This window comes from Mizuhopecten yessoensis, unplaced genomic scaffold (assembly GCF_002113885.1).
Source record: "Mizuhopecten yessoensis strain PY_sf001 unplaced genomic scaffold, ASM211388v2 scaffold2249, whole genome shotgun sequence".
NCBI classification, from domain to species: Eukaryota; Metazoa; Mollusca; class Bivalvia; order Pectinida; family Pectinidae; genus Mizuhopecten; species Mizuhopecten yessoensis.
The window spans coordinates 257716-271955 of record NW_018404452.1 but is presented as its reverse complement, the minus strand read 5'-3'; the positions used below and the strand labels follow the sequence as shown (position 1 = coordinate 271955).

The 14240-nt window shown below is 36.4% G+C and overlaps 1 protein-coding gene across 5 annotated transcripts in view; it reads left to right on the top strand.

Annotated features, from left to right (window-relative positions):
• Nucleotides 1-14240, top strand: part of LOC110445356 (MFS-type transporter SLC18B1-like) — a 50688-nt gene that overhangs the window by 13255 nt on the left and 23193 nt on the right. For 3 of the 5 annotated variants that reach the window (XM_021489918.1, XM_021489919.1, XM_021489922.1), the window contains exons 2-3: nucleotides 9501-10699; nucleotides 11842-11937. In XM_021489918.1, the coding sequence (XP_021345593.1) occupies nucleotides 9542-10699; nucleotides 11842-11937 (1254 nt within the window). In that variant the 5' untranslated portion in view covers nucleotides 9501-9541. Of the gene's footprint in view, nucleotides 1-8730; nucleotides 8920-9162; nucleotides 9211-9500; nucleotides 10700-11841; nucleotides 11938-14240 lie in introns of those variants that run through there. The other 2 variants (XM_021489920.1, XM_021489921.1) reach the window with 2 other exon arrangements.

Genomic DNA, 14240 nt, shown 5'->3' with positions numbered 1-14240 from the left:
TGTTTGTTCCTGTTTGTTTCTGTTTGTTTGTTCCTGTTTGTTTCTGTTTGTTTGACAGGTTTGTTTCTTTTTGTTTGACAGGTATGTTTCTGTTTGTTTGACAGGTTTGTTACTGTTTGTTCCTGTTTGTTTCTGTTTGTTTGATAGGTTTGTTTCTGTTTGTTGACAGGTTTGTTTCTGTTTGTTCCTGTTTGTTCCTGTTTGTTTGTTCCTGTTTGTTTCTGTTTGTTTGACAGGTGTGTTTCTGTTTTTTTGACAGGTATGTTTCTGTTTGTTTGACAGGTTTGTTCCTGTTTGTTCCTGTTTGTTTCTGTTTGTTTGACAGGTCTGTTTCTGTTTGTTTGACAGGTATGTTTCTGTTTGTTTTACAGGTTTGTTACTTTTTGTTCCTGTTTGTTTTATGTTTGTTTGATAGGTTTGTTTCTGTTTGTTTGACAGGACAGGTTTGTTTCTGTTTGTTTGACAGGTATGTTTCTGTTTGTTTTACAGGTTTGTTACTTTTTGTTCCTGTTTGTTTTATGTTTGTTTGATAGGTTTGTTTCTGTTTGTTTGACAGGTATGTTTCTGTTTGTTTGACAGGTTTGTTTTTGTTTGTTTGACAGGTATGTTTCTGTTTGTTTGACAGGTATGTTCCTGTTCGTTCCTGTTTGTTTCTGTTTGTTTGACAGGTTTGTCTCTGTTTGTTTGACAGGTATGTTTCTGTTTGTTTTACAGGTTTGTTACTTTTTGTTCCTGTTTGTTTTATGTTTGTTTGATAGGTTTGTTTCTGTTTGTTTGACAGGTATGTCCCTGTTTGTTCCTGTTTGTTTGACAGGTTTGTTCCTGTTTGTTTGACAGGTATGTTTCTGTTTGTTTTACAGGTTTGTTACTTTTTGTTCCTGTTTGTTTTATGTTTGTTTGATAGGTTTGTTTCTGTTTGTTTGACAGGACAGGTTTGTTTCTTTTTGTTTGACAGGTATGTTTCTGTTTGTTTGACAGGTATGTTCCTGTTTGTTCCTGTTTGTTTGATAGGTTTGTTTCTGTTTGTTTGACAGGTATCTTCCTGTTTGTTCCTGTTTGTTTGACAGGTTTGTTCCTGTTTGTTTGACAGGTTTGTTTCTGTATGTTTGACAGGTTTGTTTGACAGGTTTGTTTCTGTTTGTTTGAAAGGTTTATTTCTGTTTGTTTGACAGGTATGTTCCTGTTTGTTCCTGTTTGTTCCTGTTTGTTTGACAGGTTTGTTTCTGTATGTTTGACAGGTTTGTTTGACAGGTTTGTTTCTGGTTGTTTGACAGGTTTGTTTCTGTTTGTTTGACATGTTTGTTTCTGTTTTTTTGACAGGTATGTTTCTGTTTGTTTGACAGGTATGTTCCTGTTTGTTTCTGTTTGTTTGACAGGTATGTTCCTGTTTGTTTGACAGGTTTGTTTCTGTTTGTTCGACAGGTATGTTTCTGTTTGTTTGACAGGTTTGTTACTGTTTGTTCCTGTTTGTTTCTGTTTGTTTGATAGGCTTGTTTCTGTTTGTTTGACAGGTTTGTTTCTGTTTATTTGACAGGTATGTTTCTGTTTGTTTGACAGGTATGTTTCTGTTTGTTTTACAGGTTTGTTACTTTTTGTTCCTGTTTGTTTTATGTTTGTTTGATAGGTTTGTTTCTGTTTGTTTGACAGGTATCTTCCTGTTTGTTCCTGTTTGTTTGACAGGTTTGTTCCTGTTTGTTCCTGTTTGTTTCTGTTTGTTTGACAGGTATGTTCCTGGTTGTTCCTGTTTGTTCCTGTTTGTTTGACAGGTTTGTTCCTGTTTGTTCCTGTTTGTTTCTGTTTGTTTGACAGATTTGTTTCTGTTTGTTTGACAGGTATGTTTCTGGTTTTTGACAGGTATGTTTCCGTTTGTTCCTGTTTGTTTCTGTTTGTTTGACAGATTTGTTTCTGTTTGTTTGACAGGTATGTTTCTGTTTGTTTGACAGGTTTGTTCCTGTTTGTTTGACAGGTTTGTTTCTGTATGTTTGACAGGGTTGTTTGACAGGTTTGTTTCTGTTGGTTTGACAGGTTTGTTTCTGTTTGTTTGACAGGTTTGTTTCTATTTGTTTGACAGGTATGTTTCTGTTTGTTTGACAGGTATGTTCCTGTTCGTTCCTGTTTGTTTCTGTTTGTTTGACAGGTTTGTCTCTGTTTGTTTGACAGGTATGTTTCTGTTTGTTTTACAGGTTTGTTACTTTTTGTTCCTGTTTGTTTTATGTTTGTTTGATAGGTTTGTTTCTGTTTGTTTGACAGGACAGGTTTGTTTCTTTTTGTTTGACAGGTATGTTCCTGTTTGTTCCTGTTTGTTTGACAGGTTTGTTCCTGTTTGTTCCTGTTTGTTTCTGTTTGTTTCTGTTTGTTTGATAGGTTTGTTTCTGTTTGTTTGACAGGTTTGTTTCTGTTTGTTTGACAGGTATGTTTCTGGTTTTTGACAGGTATGTTCCCGTTTGTTCCTGTTTGTTTCTGTTTGTTTGACAGGTTTGTTTCTGTTTGTTTGACAGGTATGTTTCTGTTTGTTTGACAGGTTTGTTTCTGTTTGTTTGACATTATTACTAAACATCTTATGGGAAACACTCTCTACTGCTGTGAATGTCAAGGTCGTGGCAAGGGGTCAAAGGTGAAATGCTTTTCTGAACTTAAACAAACCTCAGATCAGTAAACCATTTTGCTTTGAAGCTTCCCAGTTGTGTGTATCATTAGTAACGCTTAGTCAGGTAACACCTTCAGGTCTCTAACTAGAAGGCCAGAGTTGTGATTAAGGGTCATTTTTTTTTCCAGATTGTAATAATTTCTAGATTGATTGACAGTTCATTTTGAGACCTCACAAGTGCACATACATGTATACTACCCCACGTCACATGTTACACTATTGGCTATCAGCTAGATCTCCACACATGATGTATAACTATCACATGATGTAGCAGGGATATAATCTTTTGATCTCGTTTAATTCTGTGTGGCCATATAAGTGAATAAAATCAAGTTCATAGAGGCATGACTTCGTATGAATGGATTCTGAAAGTCCCTTTGAAGAAAATTAATGTAGACATACGTAAGTGATTAAAAGATTTCAGAAAATATTCTACTTTTTTGTCTTTATAGTGAATGAAATGTAAAACATAACTTCATTCTACATCTGTTGATTTATGGTAATACCTGTTCATTGTATCAGGAGGTGTATTTGTTTGACGTTGATCTGAAACTGTAACTATGACCTTTAGAGACAGGTTCATACAAACCACAAAGAGCACTGTCAGGTTGCTATATAGACCTACTGTATCCTGGGAAAGACAGGCTCATATAAACCACAAAGAGCACTGTGGATAGACCTACTGTATTCTGGGAAAGACAGGTTCATACAAACCACAAAGAGCACTGTGAGGTAGACCTACTGTATTCTGGGAAAGACAGGTTCATAAACCTACAAAGAGCACTGTCAGGTAGACCTACTGTATTCTGGGAAAGACAGGTTCATACAAACCACAAAGAGCACTGTGAGGTAGAACTACTGTATTCTGGGAAAGACAGGTTCATAAACCTACAAAGAGCACTGTCAGGTAGACCTACTGTATTCTGGGAAAGACAGGTTCATACAAACCACAAAGAGCACTGTGAGGTAGAACTACTGTATTCTGGGAAAGACAGGTTCATACAACCTACAAAGAGCACTGTGAGGTAGACCTACTGTATTCTGGGAAAGACAGGTTCATACAACCCACAAAGAGCACTGTGAGGTAGACCTACTGTATTCTGGGAAAGACAGGTTCATACAACCCACAAAGAGCACTGTGAGGTAGACCTACTGTATTCTGGGAAAGACAGGTTCATACAACCCACAAAGAGCACTGTGAGGTAGACCTACTGTATTCTGGGAAAGACAGGTTCATACAAACCACAAAGAGCACTGTGAGGTAGACCTACTGTATTCTGGGAAAGACAGGTTCATACAACCTACAAAGAGCACTGTGAGGTAGACCTACTGTATTCTGGGAAAGACAGGTTCATACAAACCACAAAGAGCACTGTGAGGTAGACCTACTGTATTCTGGGAAAGACAGGTTCATACAACCCACAAAGAGCACTGTGAGGTAGACCTACTGTATTCTGGGAAAGACAGGTTCATACAAACCACAAAGAGCACTGTGAGGTAGACCTACTGTATTCTGGGAAAGACAGGTTCATACAACCCACAAAGAGCACTGTGAGGTAGACCTACTGTATTCTGGGAAAGACAGGTTCATACAAACCACAAAGAGCACTGTGAGGTAGACCTACTGTATTCTGGGAAAGACAGGTTCATACAACCCACAAAGAGCACTGTGAGGTAGACCTACTGTATTCTGGGAAAGACAGGTTCATACAAACCACAAAGAGCACTGTGAGGTAGACCTACTGTATTCTGGGAAAGACAGGTTCATACAACCCACAAAGAGCACTGTGAGGTAGACCTACTGTATTCTGGGAAAGACAGGTTCATACAAACCACAAAGAGCACTGTGAGGTAGACCTACTGTATTCTGGGAAAGACAGGTTCATACAACCCACAAAGAGCACTGTGAGGTAGACCTACTGTATTCTGGGAAAGACAGGTTCATACAACCCACAAAGAGCACTGTGAGGTAGACCTACTGTATTCTGGGAAAGACAGGTTCATACAAACCACAAAGAGCACTGTGAGGTAGACCTACTGTATTCTGGGAAAGACAGGTTCATACAACCCACAAAGAGCACTGTGAGGTAGACCTACTGTATTCTGGGAAAGACCGGTTCATACAAACCACAAAGAGCACTGTGAGGTAGACCTACTGTATTCTGGGAAAGACAGGTTCATACAACCTACAAAGAGCACTGTGAGTAGACCTACTGTAGTCTGGGAAAGACAGGTTCATACAAACCACAAAGAGCACTGTGAGGTAGAACTACTGTATTTTGGGAAAGACCGGTTCATACAACCTACAAAGAGCACTGTGAGGTAGACCTACTGTATTCTGGGAAAGACAGGTTCATACAAACCACAAAGAGCACTGTGAGGTAGACCTACTGTATTCTGGGAAAGACAGGTTCATATAAACCATAAAGAGCAACTGTGAGGTAGAACTACTGTATTCTGGGAAAGACCGGTTCATACAACCCACAAAGAGCACTGTCAGGTAGCTATATAGACCTACTGTATTCTGGGAAAGTTTTCGCCCAGTCAAACGTTTGCCCTTAGTCAGTAAAACCAATAGCAAGTATTTCCTGGTATAGAGTATATCGGTTCGCAATTGTACAGTCATGTCAGTGACATACTGGGGAGAATACATGGATGGTAAAGTGAACGCTTTATATCTCAAAAGTAGAGTATTTTTTAAGAAGCTAAAAATTAGAAATCTTTGTCACTTCAGTTTATTTACTGAAGTCCCTTAATACATTAAAACGTTATTTTTATGCCCCCTCAGAAGCATCTATGACAGCTATAATGATACTTGTCAAGGTCACTTGTATTGCTTTTCCTTGCTGCTGCAGAGTCCAAATAGTCCACATATTTCATAAGGAAATTTCATGCTTGCTGTTTTAAACATTGACGACAAGATACAAGTTGTCATAAAACATTGACGACAGATACAAGTCGTCATAAAACATTGAAGACAGATACAAGTCGTCATAAACCATTGACGACAGATACAAGTCCTCATAAAACATTAACGACGTATACAAGTCGTCATAAAACATTGGCGACAGATACAAGTCGTCATAAAACATTGGCGACAGATACAAGTCGTCATAAACCATTGACGACAGATACAAGTCGTCATAAACCATTGACGACAGATACAAGTCGTCATAAACCATTGACGACAGATACAAGTCCTCAAAAAACATTGACGACGTATACAAGTCGTCACAAAACATTGACGACGGATACAAGTCATCATAAAACATTCGCGACAGATACAAGTCGTCATAAACCATTGACGACAGATACAAGTCCTCATAAAACATTAACGACGTATACAAGTCGTCATAAAACATTGGCGACAGATACAAGTCGTCATAAACCATTGACGACAGATACAAGTCGACATAAAACATTGACGACAGATTCAAGTCGTCATAAAACATTGACGCCAGATACAAGTCGTCATAAAACAGTGACGACAGATACAAGTCGTCATAAACCATTGACGACAGATACAAGTCGTCATAAAACATTGATGACGGATACAAGTTGTCATAAAACATTATGATAATAATTATTACCGATCCTAGTCCTCACATAAGTCGCTTGATGATAATATACAATTATAGCATGGTGATGAGGTCGATACATGGTTTTATCGACCTAAGTTAGCAATATTGACCAAGGACGCAGTCCGAGGTCAATATTGTTAACCTAGGTCGATAAAACCATGTATCGACCAAAATCACCATGCTACAATAGTTTTATTATTTTATTTGATTTTTTTCAAAGTTGAAGAAAAAAATGTAACTTCCATTTTTTTTAGTCACAAATTTTAAAATTAACTAATCAAAAATATCAGAAAAATAACATTTTTTAATTAAATATCTGCAATAATCATTTAAATATCTGCAATAAGTGACTTCAGTGTTAATCTTGATCAGTACTGTGTTTGTCTGCCATGAGGTGTTAATCAAGCATCTAAATGACTTCACAAAATTCCAGAATCTATTTATAGCAGGTTAATAACACTTTTTCTACCAACTTTTTTGAACACCTGCAAACCACTCAGGTTTATAACTACTTTTACAGGTGGTCACATGATGTTGTTTCAGCCAATCAGAGCCACCTCAAAATCAATTAAAATAATAATAATTATTATCATCAAGTGACTTATGTGAGGACTAGGGTCGGTAATAATTATTATTATTTTTATTGATTTTTAGCTGACTCTGATTGGCTGAAACAACATCATGTGTCCCCCTGTAAAAGTAGTTATAACCCTGAGTGGTTTGCAGGTGTTCAAAAAAGCTGGTAGAAAAAGTGTTATTGACCTGCTATAAATAGATACTGGAATTTTTGTAAAAAAGTTGGTAGAACAAGGGTTATTGACCTGCTATAAATAGATTCTGGAATTTTTGTAAAAAAGTTGGTAGAAAAAGTGTTATTGACCTGCTATAAATAGATTCTGGAAAAAAAATGGAAATGAAAATGGAAAACTATATTTTTTTTACATTTTTTTCTTCAATTTTGAAAAAATCAATTAAAATAATAAAACTATTGTAGCATGGTGATTTCGGTCGATGCATGGTTTTAGCGACCTAGGTGAGCAATATTGACCTCGGACTGCGGCCTCGGTCAATATTGCTAACCTAGGTCGATAAAACCATGTATCGACCTCATCACCATGCTATAATTGTATATTACCGACCCTAGTCCTCACATAAGTCACTTGATGATAATAATTATTACCGACCCTAGACCTCGCATAAGTCACTTGATGATAATATGTGGTGGGATAGAGTACCTTGATCTACTCTTTCCCCAATCAGTATAAGTTAGTTAGGACAGTTAAGGCCACTGATGTGTACAGTTCAGCCTCTGAATCTTGATAAGGTACCCTCATGATAACATAGCATTGTGTATTAGTAACTAAATTAATTGATAACCTTAAGTACAAACAGAGGGTCAGGGACACTGCTATATATAGAATTTATGGGGAATTCAATGTTTTATAATTGGTGTAGGGTACTTCATAACTGTGGTGACTTCACAGTAGGGAGACAACTTTCTATCAGGTAGGGAGACAACTTTCTATCAGGTAGGGAGACAATTCTCTATCAGGTAGGGAGACAACTTTCTATCAGGTAGGGAGACAACTCTCTATCAGGTAGGGAGACAACTTTCTATCAGGCAGGGAGACAACTCTCTATCAGGTAGGGAGTCAACTTTCTATCAGGTAGGGAGACAACTTTCTATCAGGTAGGGATACGACTTTCTATCAGGTAGGGAGACGACTTTCTGGCAGGTAGGGAGACAACTTTCTATCAGGTAGGGAGACGACTTTCTATCAGGTAGGGAGACCACTTTCTATCAGGTAGGGAGACGACTTTCTGGCAGGTAGGGAGACAACTTTCTATCAGGTAGGGAGACGACTTTCTATCAGGTAGGGAGACAACTTTCTATCAGGTAGGGAGATGCAGATTTTGGTTGTGAGGTTGAGTTTTTTCATTTTTCACTAAGACTGCCGGGGTTTGACTCCCTGATGGAATGTGAAAAGGTATGGAGACAACTGATGTGTCATATCATCAATTCTGATCTAGTGCCTTTAATGATTGTGTCACATCATTAATTCTGATCTAGTGCCTTTAATGAATGTGTCACATCATTAATTCTGATCTAGTGCCTTTAATGAATGTGTCACATCATCAATTCTGATCTAGTGCCTTTAATGAATGTGTCACATCATCAATTCTGACCTAGTGTCTTTAATGAATGTGTCACATCATCAATTCTGACCTAGTGCCTTTAATGAATGTGTCACATCATTAATTCTGATCTTGTGCCTTGAACGACATTGTCATAGCATTAATTCTGACCAGTTTTGATTCATGACTGTGCCTTTTAAATGAAATCACAGCATCCACTTTTACTGGTTGTCTGAAAGGACAGCGTCGCAGCATGAATTATTGAGGTTCATGGCTGTGTCACAGAATCAAACTGATACATGTAGGTAGATGTACGGACTAATATTAGTATAGATACTCATGTGATAGCATTAACTGACTGATATGGACAGAGTTATCTTTTGTACGGGTAGTTAATTGATATTGTAGGAGTCACTATCAGCTTTTATTGAAGATAACGTAACCTGCCCTCTGGAATGCTAGCTGATTATATATTCATTTTAACATTATGCAAGTGAACAGCAAGAGGACCTGTTGGACACATTCACCTGTGAAAACGTGATCGGGTAGCTAAAGGTGTTATATCCTGTTTGCTATTTCTTATTTTTGTCTAATTTAGAAGAGTTGTGTGACAATCCAAGTTACTGTTTTACTGTATTCCGTCTTTTCGTATTGCAGAGTTGTCTGCTCTTGATAGCAGGTATTGATTGTTACGTCATTTGTTTGTGAGAGTAACGTCATCATTTTTCGAGAAAACTACGTAATTTTCTCACACAAACTAATGGCGTTACAATGAGCAGGTAACTCTGCAATACGAAAAGACGGAACACCACAATGAGGACAAATTCGTCATGACAGCCAATATAGGTACACAACAGACCATGTATAGTAATTACATGTAAAAAAGTAATTAACACTTGGCGAATAAGGATTTTTGAGGTGAATATTTGGCGGCAAATATTTTCCTGTATACAATATATATACTGTTTATACATATTTGCAGTTCTGTTGTAACCACAAAGCTGCTAATACAAGTTTAAGAAAAATTCATTTAGAAAACAATGGCATTGCAAAATAACTTTTCTTTTATGATATATTTATATATGTATGTACATGTATAAGTAAGTTTATCATAGCTATACATCTTATGTTGACAGGTTGGTGACACTGGCGACTGGCGTGGCCCATTCTTATCACAATGGCCGCTATCTCAATGGAGACCAATACTCAGTCAACCGAACAAAGTCCTCTGGCACCAGGAATACAGGCACTGCCTCCCTACCGCATATCCAATGGTATCCCGTCACAAACCAGGTCCAAGTTGTCTGTAGATCTGCACAATGTAGGAGCTGATGTCGACCAATCGAAAATCTCATTCCAAGGTGTCAATGGAGTTTTTGACCAATCAGTATGCTCCTTACAAACAGACATGTCTAATGATATTGGTGATTCCATTTTAAAGACGGTTGGGATGAAAACGGATGTAAATGAAAGTTCTACAGACCCACAGTGTGGTTTGTGTGGGAGGACGGACATAGGTGAAGTTTGCCATGTGTGTTCAAATGTAAACCACCAACAGGTTTTAACAAACGATCATTCAGAAGATTCTGGTTCAGTGAAGAAGTGTACTTGTAAAAACTTAAAAGAACCTGGCTCAAAACATTCGTGCCATTGCTTTGACACAGACAGCAGATCAGGTCAAAATATTCACACCCAGAAATCAGCGGATTCTATTTCAGACCAGGAACCTATTTCCCAAAACTCAACACATACCAGTTCAGTTTACATGAGTTCAACTGATAACAGTTCAGTTCAGGATCCTAATTCCAAGAAGTCAACAGGTGCTGTTTCAGTTCATGAACCTCATTCTGAAAACTCAGATTCCAGTCCAGTTCATGAACCTCATTCCAAGAACTCAACAAAAGCTGGTTCAGATCATGAACCTCAGTCTCAGGACCCAACAGATACTAGTTCAGTTCCTAAATATTGTTCTCAGGATTTAATAGACTTTCGTTCAGTTCATAAATCTCATTCCCAAAAGACAACAGATACAACTTCAGGACACAAAGCTCATTCCAGGAACTTTATAGATACAAGTTTGGAACATCACTTTGAGTCGGATCAAGTAATTGCAGAATATCAAGTCATCACTTCTGATGATGTTGATGCTTCAGATACTCATGGAGACAGTGGCAGGGATCAAGAAATTTCTGTAGAAATCATAAAAGTTTCTGAAAAGGAATTTTCTTTCAGAACTTTATCGAAAAAACAGCTGGCCATTGTTATCAGCTTCTGCATGGTCGGGTTTGCCAACTATCTGTGTCTCTCTCTTATAGCTCCGTTCTTCCCTAAAGAGGTAGGTATTAACTGTTTACTAATCAGGCCTACTTGCCAACCCTCCCTATTTAGGAGGGGGACTCCCGAGTTTGGACTCTAAAATTTAGTATTTTCAACCAGTGAATTTGCTAAACTATTCCTATATTTTAAGATCTAATGATTTCATCTGAAAGAACAACTCGAAATATGTCATTTTAAAGGGTTATTTTGTCTCTAGGGGGTATACACACACATTTTTTTTAGGTTTTAAATTTGAGAGTGCAGACTCTCCCCAATGGAAATCTCCAAAAGTTGACAAGTATGCAAATGCTTGATATGTTCATCACTGTTTTATATGCTATTTTAGGATAATTGATTTCCACCTAATCAGTGTTAACCCTTTATTTGTGTTATTTCTGATAACTGAAGGAACCCTGTACCACTGCTGAAACTGTAGCTATGCAGTAAAGGTCAATCGAACTGAGGTATATGTAAATAGTTGGTAAGTGTAGACCTCCATCAAATCTGTATGGTAAGGTGGAGCATTCACCCCTGAAATTTCATAATGAACTAATCCAACCTTTGAATTGGAAGAGTTCAAATGTGTCTTTAGGGGTGAATGAGTTAAAAAGGGATTTTTTGTTATTCTGAGTAATGCTGATACATGTCAGGTTACAGTGATTTTTGCCCAATAGTTCAACATTTGAAAACAGGCTGCTTCCTCTTGCAAAGAAAGACTGCTTTATTTCCCAAAATAAAGATTTTTTTTTCTCGATTTCCAGAATAAGATTCATCAGTTTGGTCAATAAAGACTAAGTTTGTATAAAGGTTAGGTTTGTTTTGAACACAAACAGGAATTGAAAACTTATTTTTGCGAGCTTTCGAAAACGTCAGTATTAGGATTTTTGACAGCTGACTTTACTGATTCAGCACACTGGCTAAGTGGCTTGTTTTCAGTAGTTAAGAGGTGAGACATCGGCCATTTGCACTCTTTACTTGACAAAATAAAAGTAAAAAAATAAGTTTTGAATTCCTGTTTGTGTTCAGAACAAACTTAGTCATTATTCTTCTCAATTTTAATAAAGATGTTGCTTTATTTTCCCACTGCATGAAGGAACACAGGCTGCTGTAAAAGTTTGGTAAAAAAACACTGCATTAATATAACAACTCACTGTTTTACAGGCTCGAGAAAAAGGCGTCAGCAATCTTGTGTCCGGCTGGATCTTCGCCGCGTTCCCTCTCACTCAGTTCATCTTTGCACCTGCCTTTGGAAAGCTGGCAAGTGTTTCCTTTTTAGTCTTTCTAAAAATTGAATTAAATCTGAAGTCGGCATGTATATAATACTAGAACTTCTTATTGTATTGTTATTTTAACCTAAAGTTACTTATATCATATAATGTGCTTCCTTTTGCAACCTTTTTTCTGAAAACTGTCACCGAGGCCCGTATTCATGAAACTATTCTCATGCTCAAGCATGGATTATGTGCACAAAACAACTTTCTCGTAACTCACTTAAATTAGGTGTCACAATCACAGAGTCAATTGTTATCAATGTAAACTGTAACAGTTTATAGTCTATCCAATTTTTACATAATTTGGACATGTGATTAAATATCTTAATTTATTTACGGAGCAAGAAACTGGGTTTGAGCACAAAATGTGAGTTTGAGCCTGAGAATGGTTTCGTGAATACGAGCCCGGTGTCATGTGAGATTTGTATCCCCCATGGGATAAGTACCCGGATACCAAAACTGGCCATAGGATAAGTATCCGGATACAATAAATGGCCATAGGAAAAGTATCCCCCCCATAGGAATTGTATCCCCCCTCAATTTTATTATGATATCAATGAGAAAATTGGAGAAAAAAGTTAATTTGATCATTTACCTCAGAAACTTAAATTTTTGTAAACATGCAATGAATCAATATCTTATTTAATAATTGATTGATCTTATTCTATACAATACAAAATGATGGATTTATAAAACTGTTGAAATTATTTGAACTATTGATTAAACCTGGCAAGGTCACTGAAGCAGTAATTATTGACACTTCAATAGAAAGAGACGAAGGTCTGTCCTCTGATTACCTGGAGCAGGGGAAAACTTTTCGCTGGGTGGAGAATCTGCCCTGGTATAATGGCAGGGTGTTGTTTTAATCATTAGCACCTATTACCTGTACACACAGGTAGATGTAGGGATGGGGAAAAGGTATAGGTCATTAGGGTCATTCTTACAAAGAAGCTGGAAGAAGCAACATGTTTTTTTCCAAATGTTAAAAGTACTCTTTTTATTCTATATACATGTGTATGTACGGCTAATTAATCATAAGATATTGTATATATATATAGATCTCGCTCAATTTATTATCCAATTATCAAAAAAAAAAAATCACTTGTATATTTCTCATTTGGAAAACAGATAGGTAATAGTAACATATATATCATTAGGAACATTTTTTATTCAAATTTATATCTGTTTCAAATCAAATTATTAACATTGATTCCTTCAATCATGATATTTGTCAAATAATGAATAAAGAATATGTACAAGTATATTTGAATAGCAGTAGACGATTGCCTTTGAAAATATCAGTCAAAGACACAATTGTTTCAAGAAAAATTGTGTAGATACCATTAGTGTTATAGTCCCATTCAATTAATTATATTATGCAATTATTCATACTGGAGTCCTCGAAATATGCAATTAAATATGTAGTGTATAAAAGAAACTTTTAAATACAATAGATTCCTCTTAATTGCACAGCTAATTAGTTAAATAGGTCAGTCATATGACTTTAAGTTTCAGTTAAAATATATTATCATCATCAAAATAAATACACTGGTTCCAATGCTATTAAAGGATAATTATTTACAAATAAGTATGGAATTAAGTTGAATCAAAATGATCATCTTATCAAACTAATGATCTTTTTTTAACAAACAAATCTTTGTTTCCATTATTTTTCTTAGTATAACTAATTAAATCTATCCTGGTCCTTAATGTCAGATCAATTTATTGTTAAATTAATTAAGCCTTATAATTTTGTATCATCTTCATGCTTATCAGCTATGATGCTTTACGATCATTAGTCAGACAAGCTGATTTCTATAGCTGTAGGATTTGTATCCCCCCTATCATTATAGTCAGATAAGCTGATTTCTATAGCTGTACGATGTGTATCACCCCTATTATTAGTCAGATAAGTTGATCCTACACCTCCAGAAACCAACTTGATTCTTAAAATGTAGGGATCAGGATACAAATCCTATGGCTGGAGAAACCAGCTAGTCTGACATAAACTAGGAGTATACAACTCCTAAAGCTACAAAAAAGGCTTGTCTGACATTAGGGGGATACAAATCCTATGGCTATAGAAATTATCATATGTGATAAGAATGCAGCCAGTAAAGGTACATTTTCTGGTTAGTTTGATGAGAAAAATTTCAAAATTTATAAAAAAAAATCTTTCAATTGATATATTTTCACCTATATAGATTATGCAAGGTTTCATTTCAATGTGTAAGGTTTTTAATGATTTAACATATTGTTTGAATATCTACCAATTTTACTTCCTTTTTT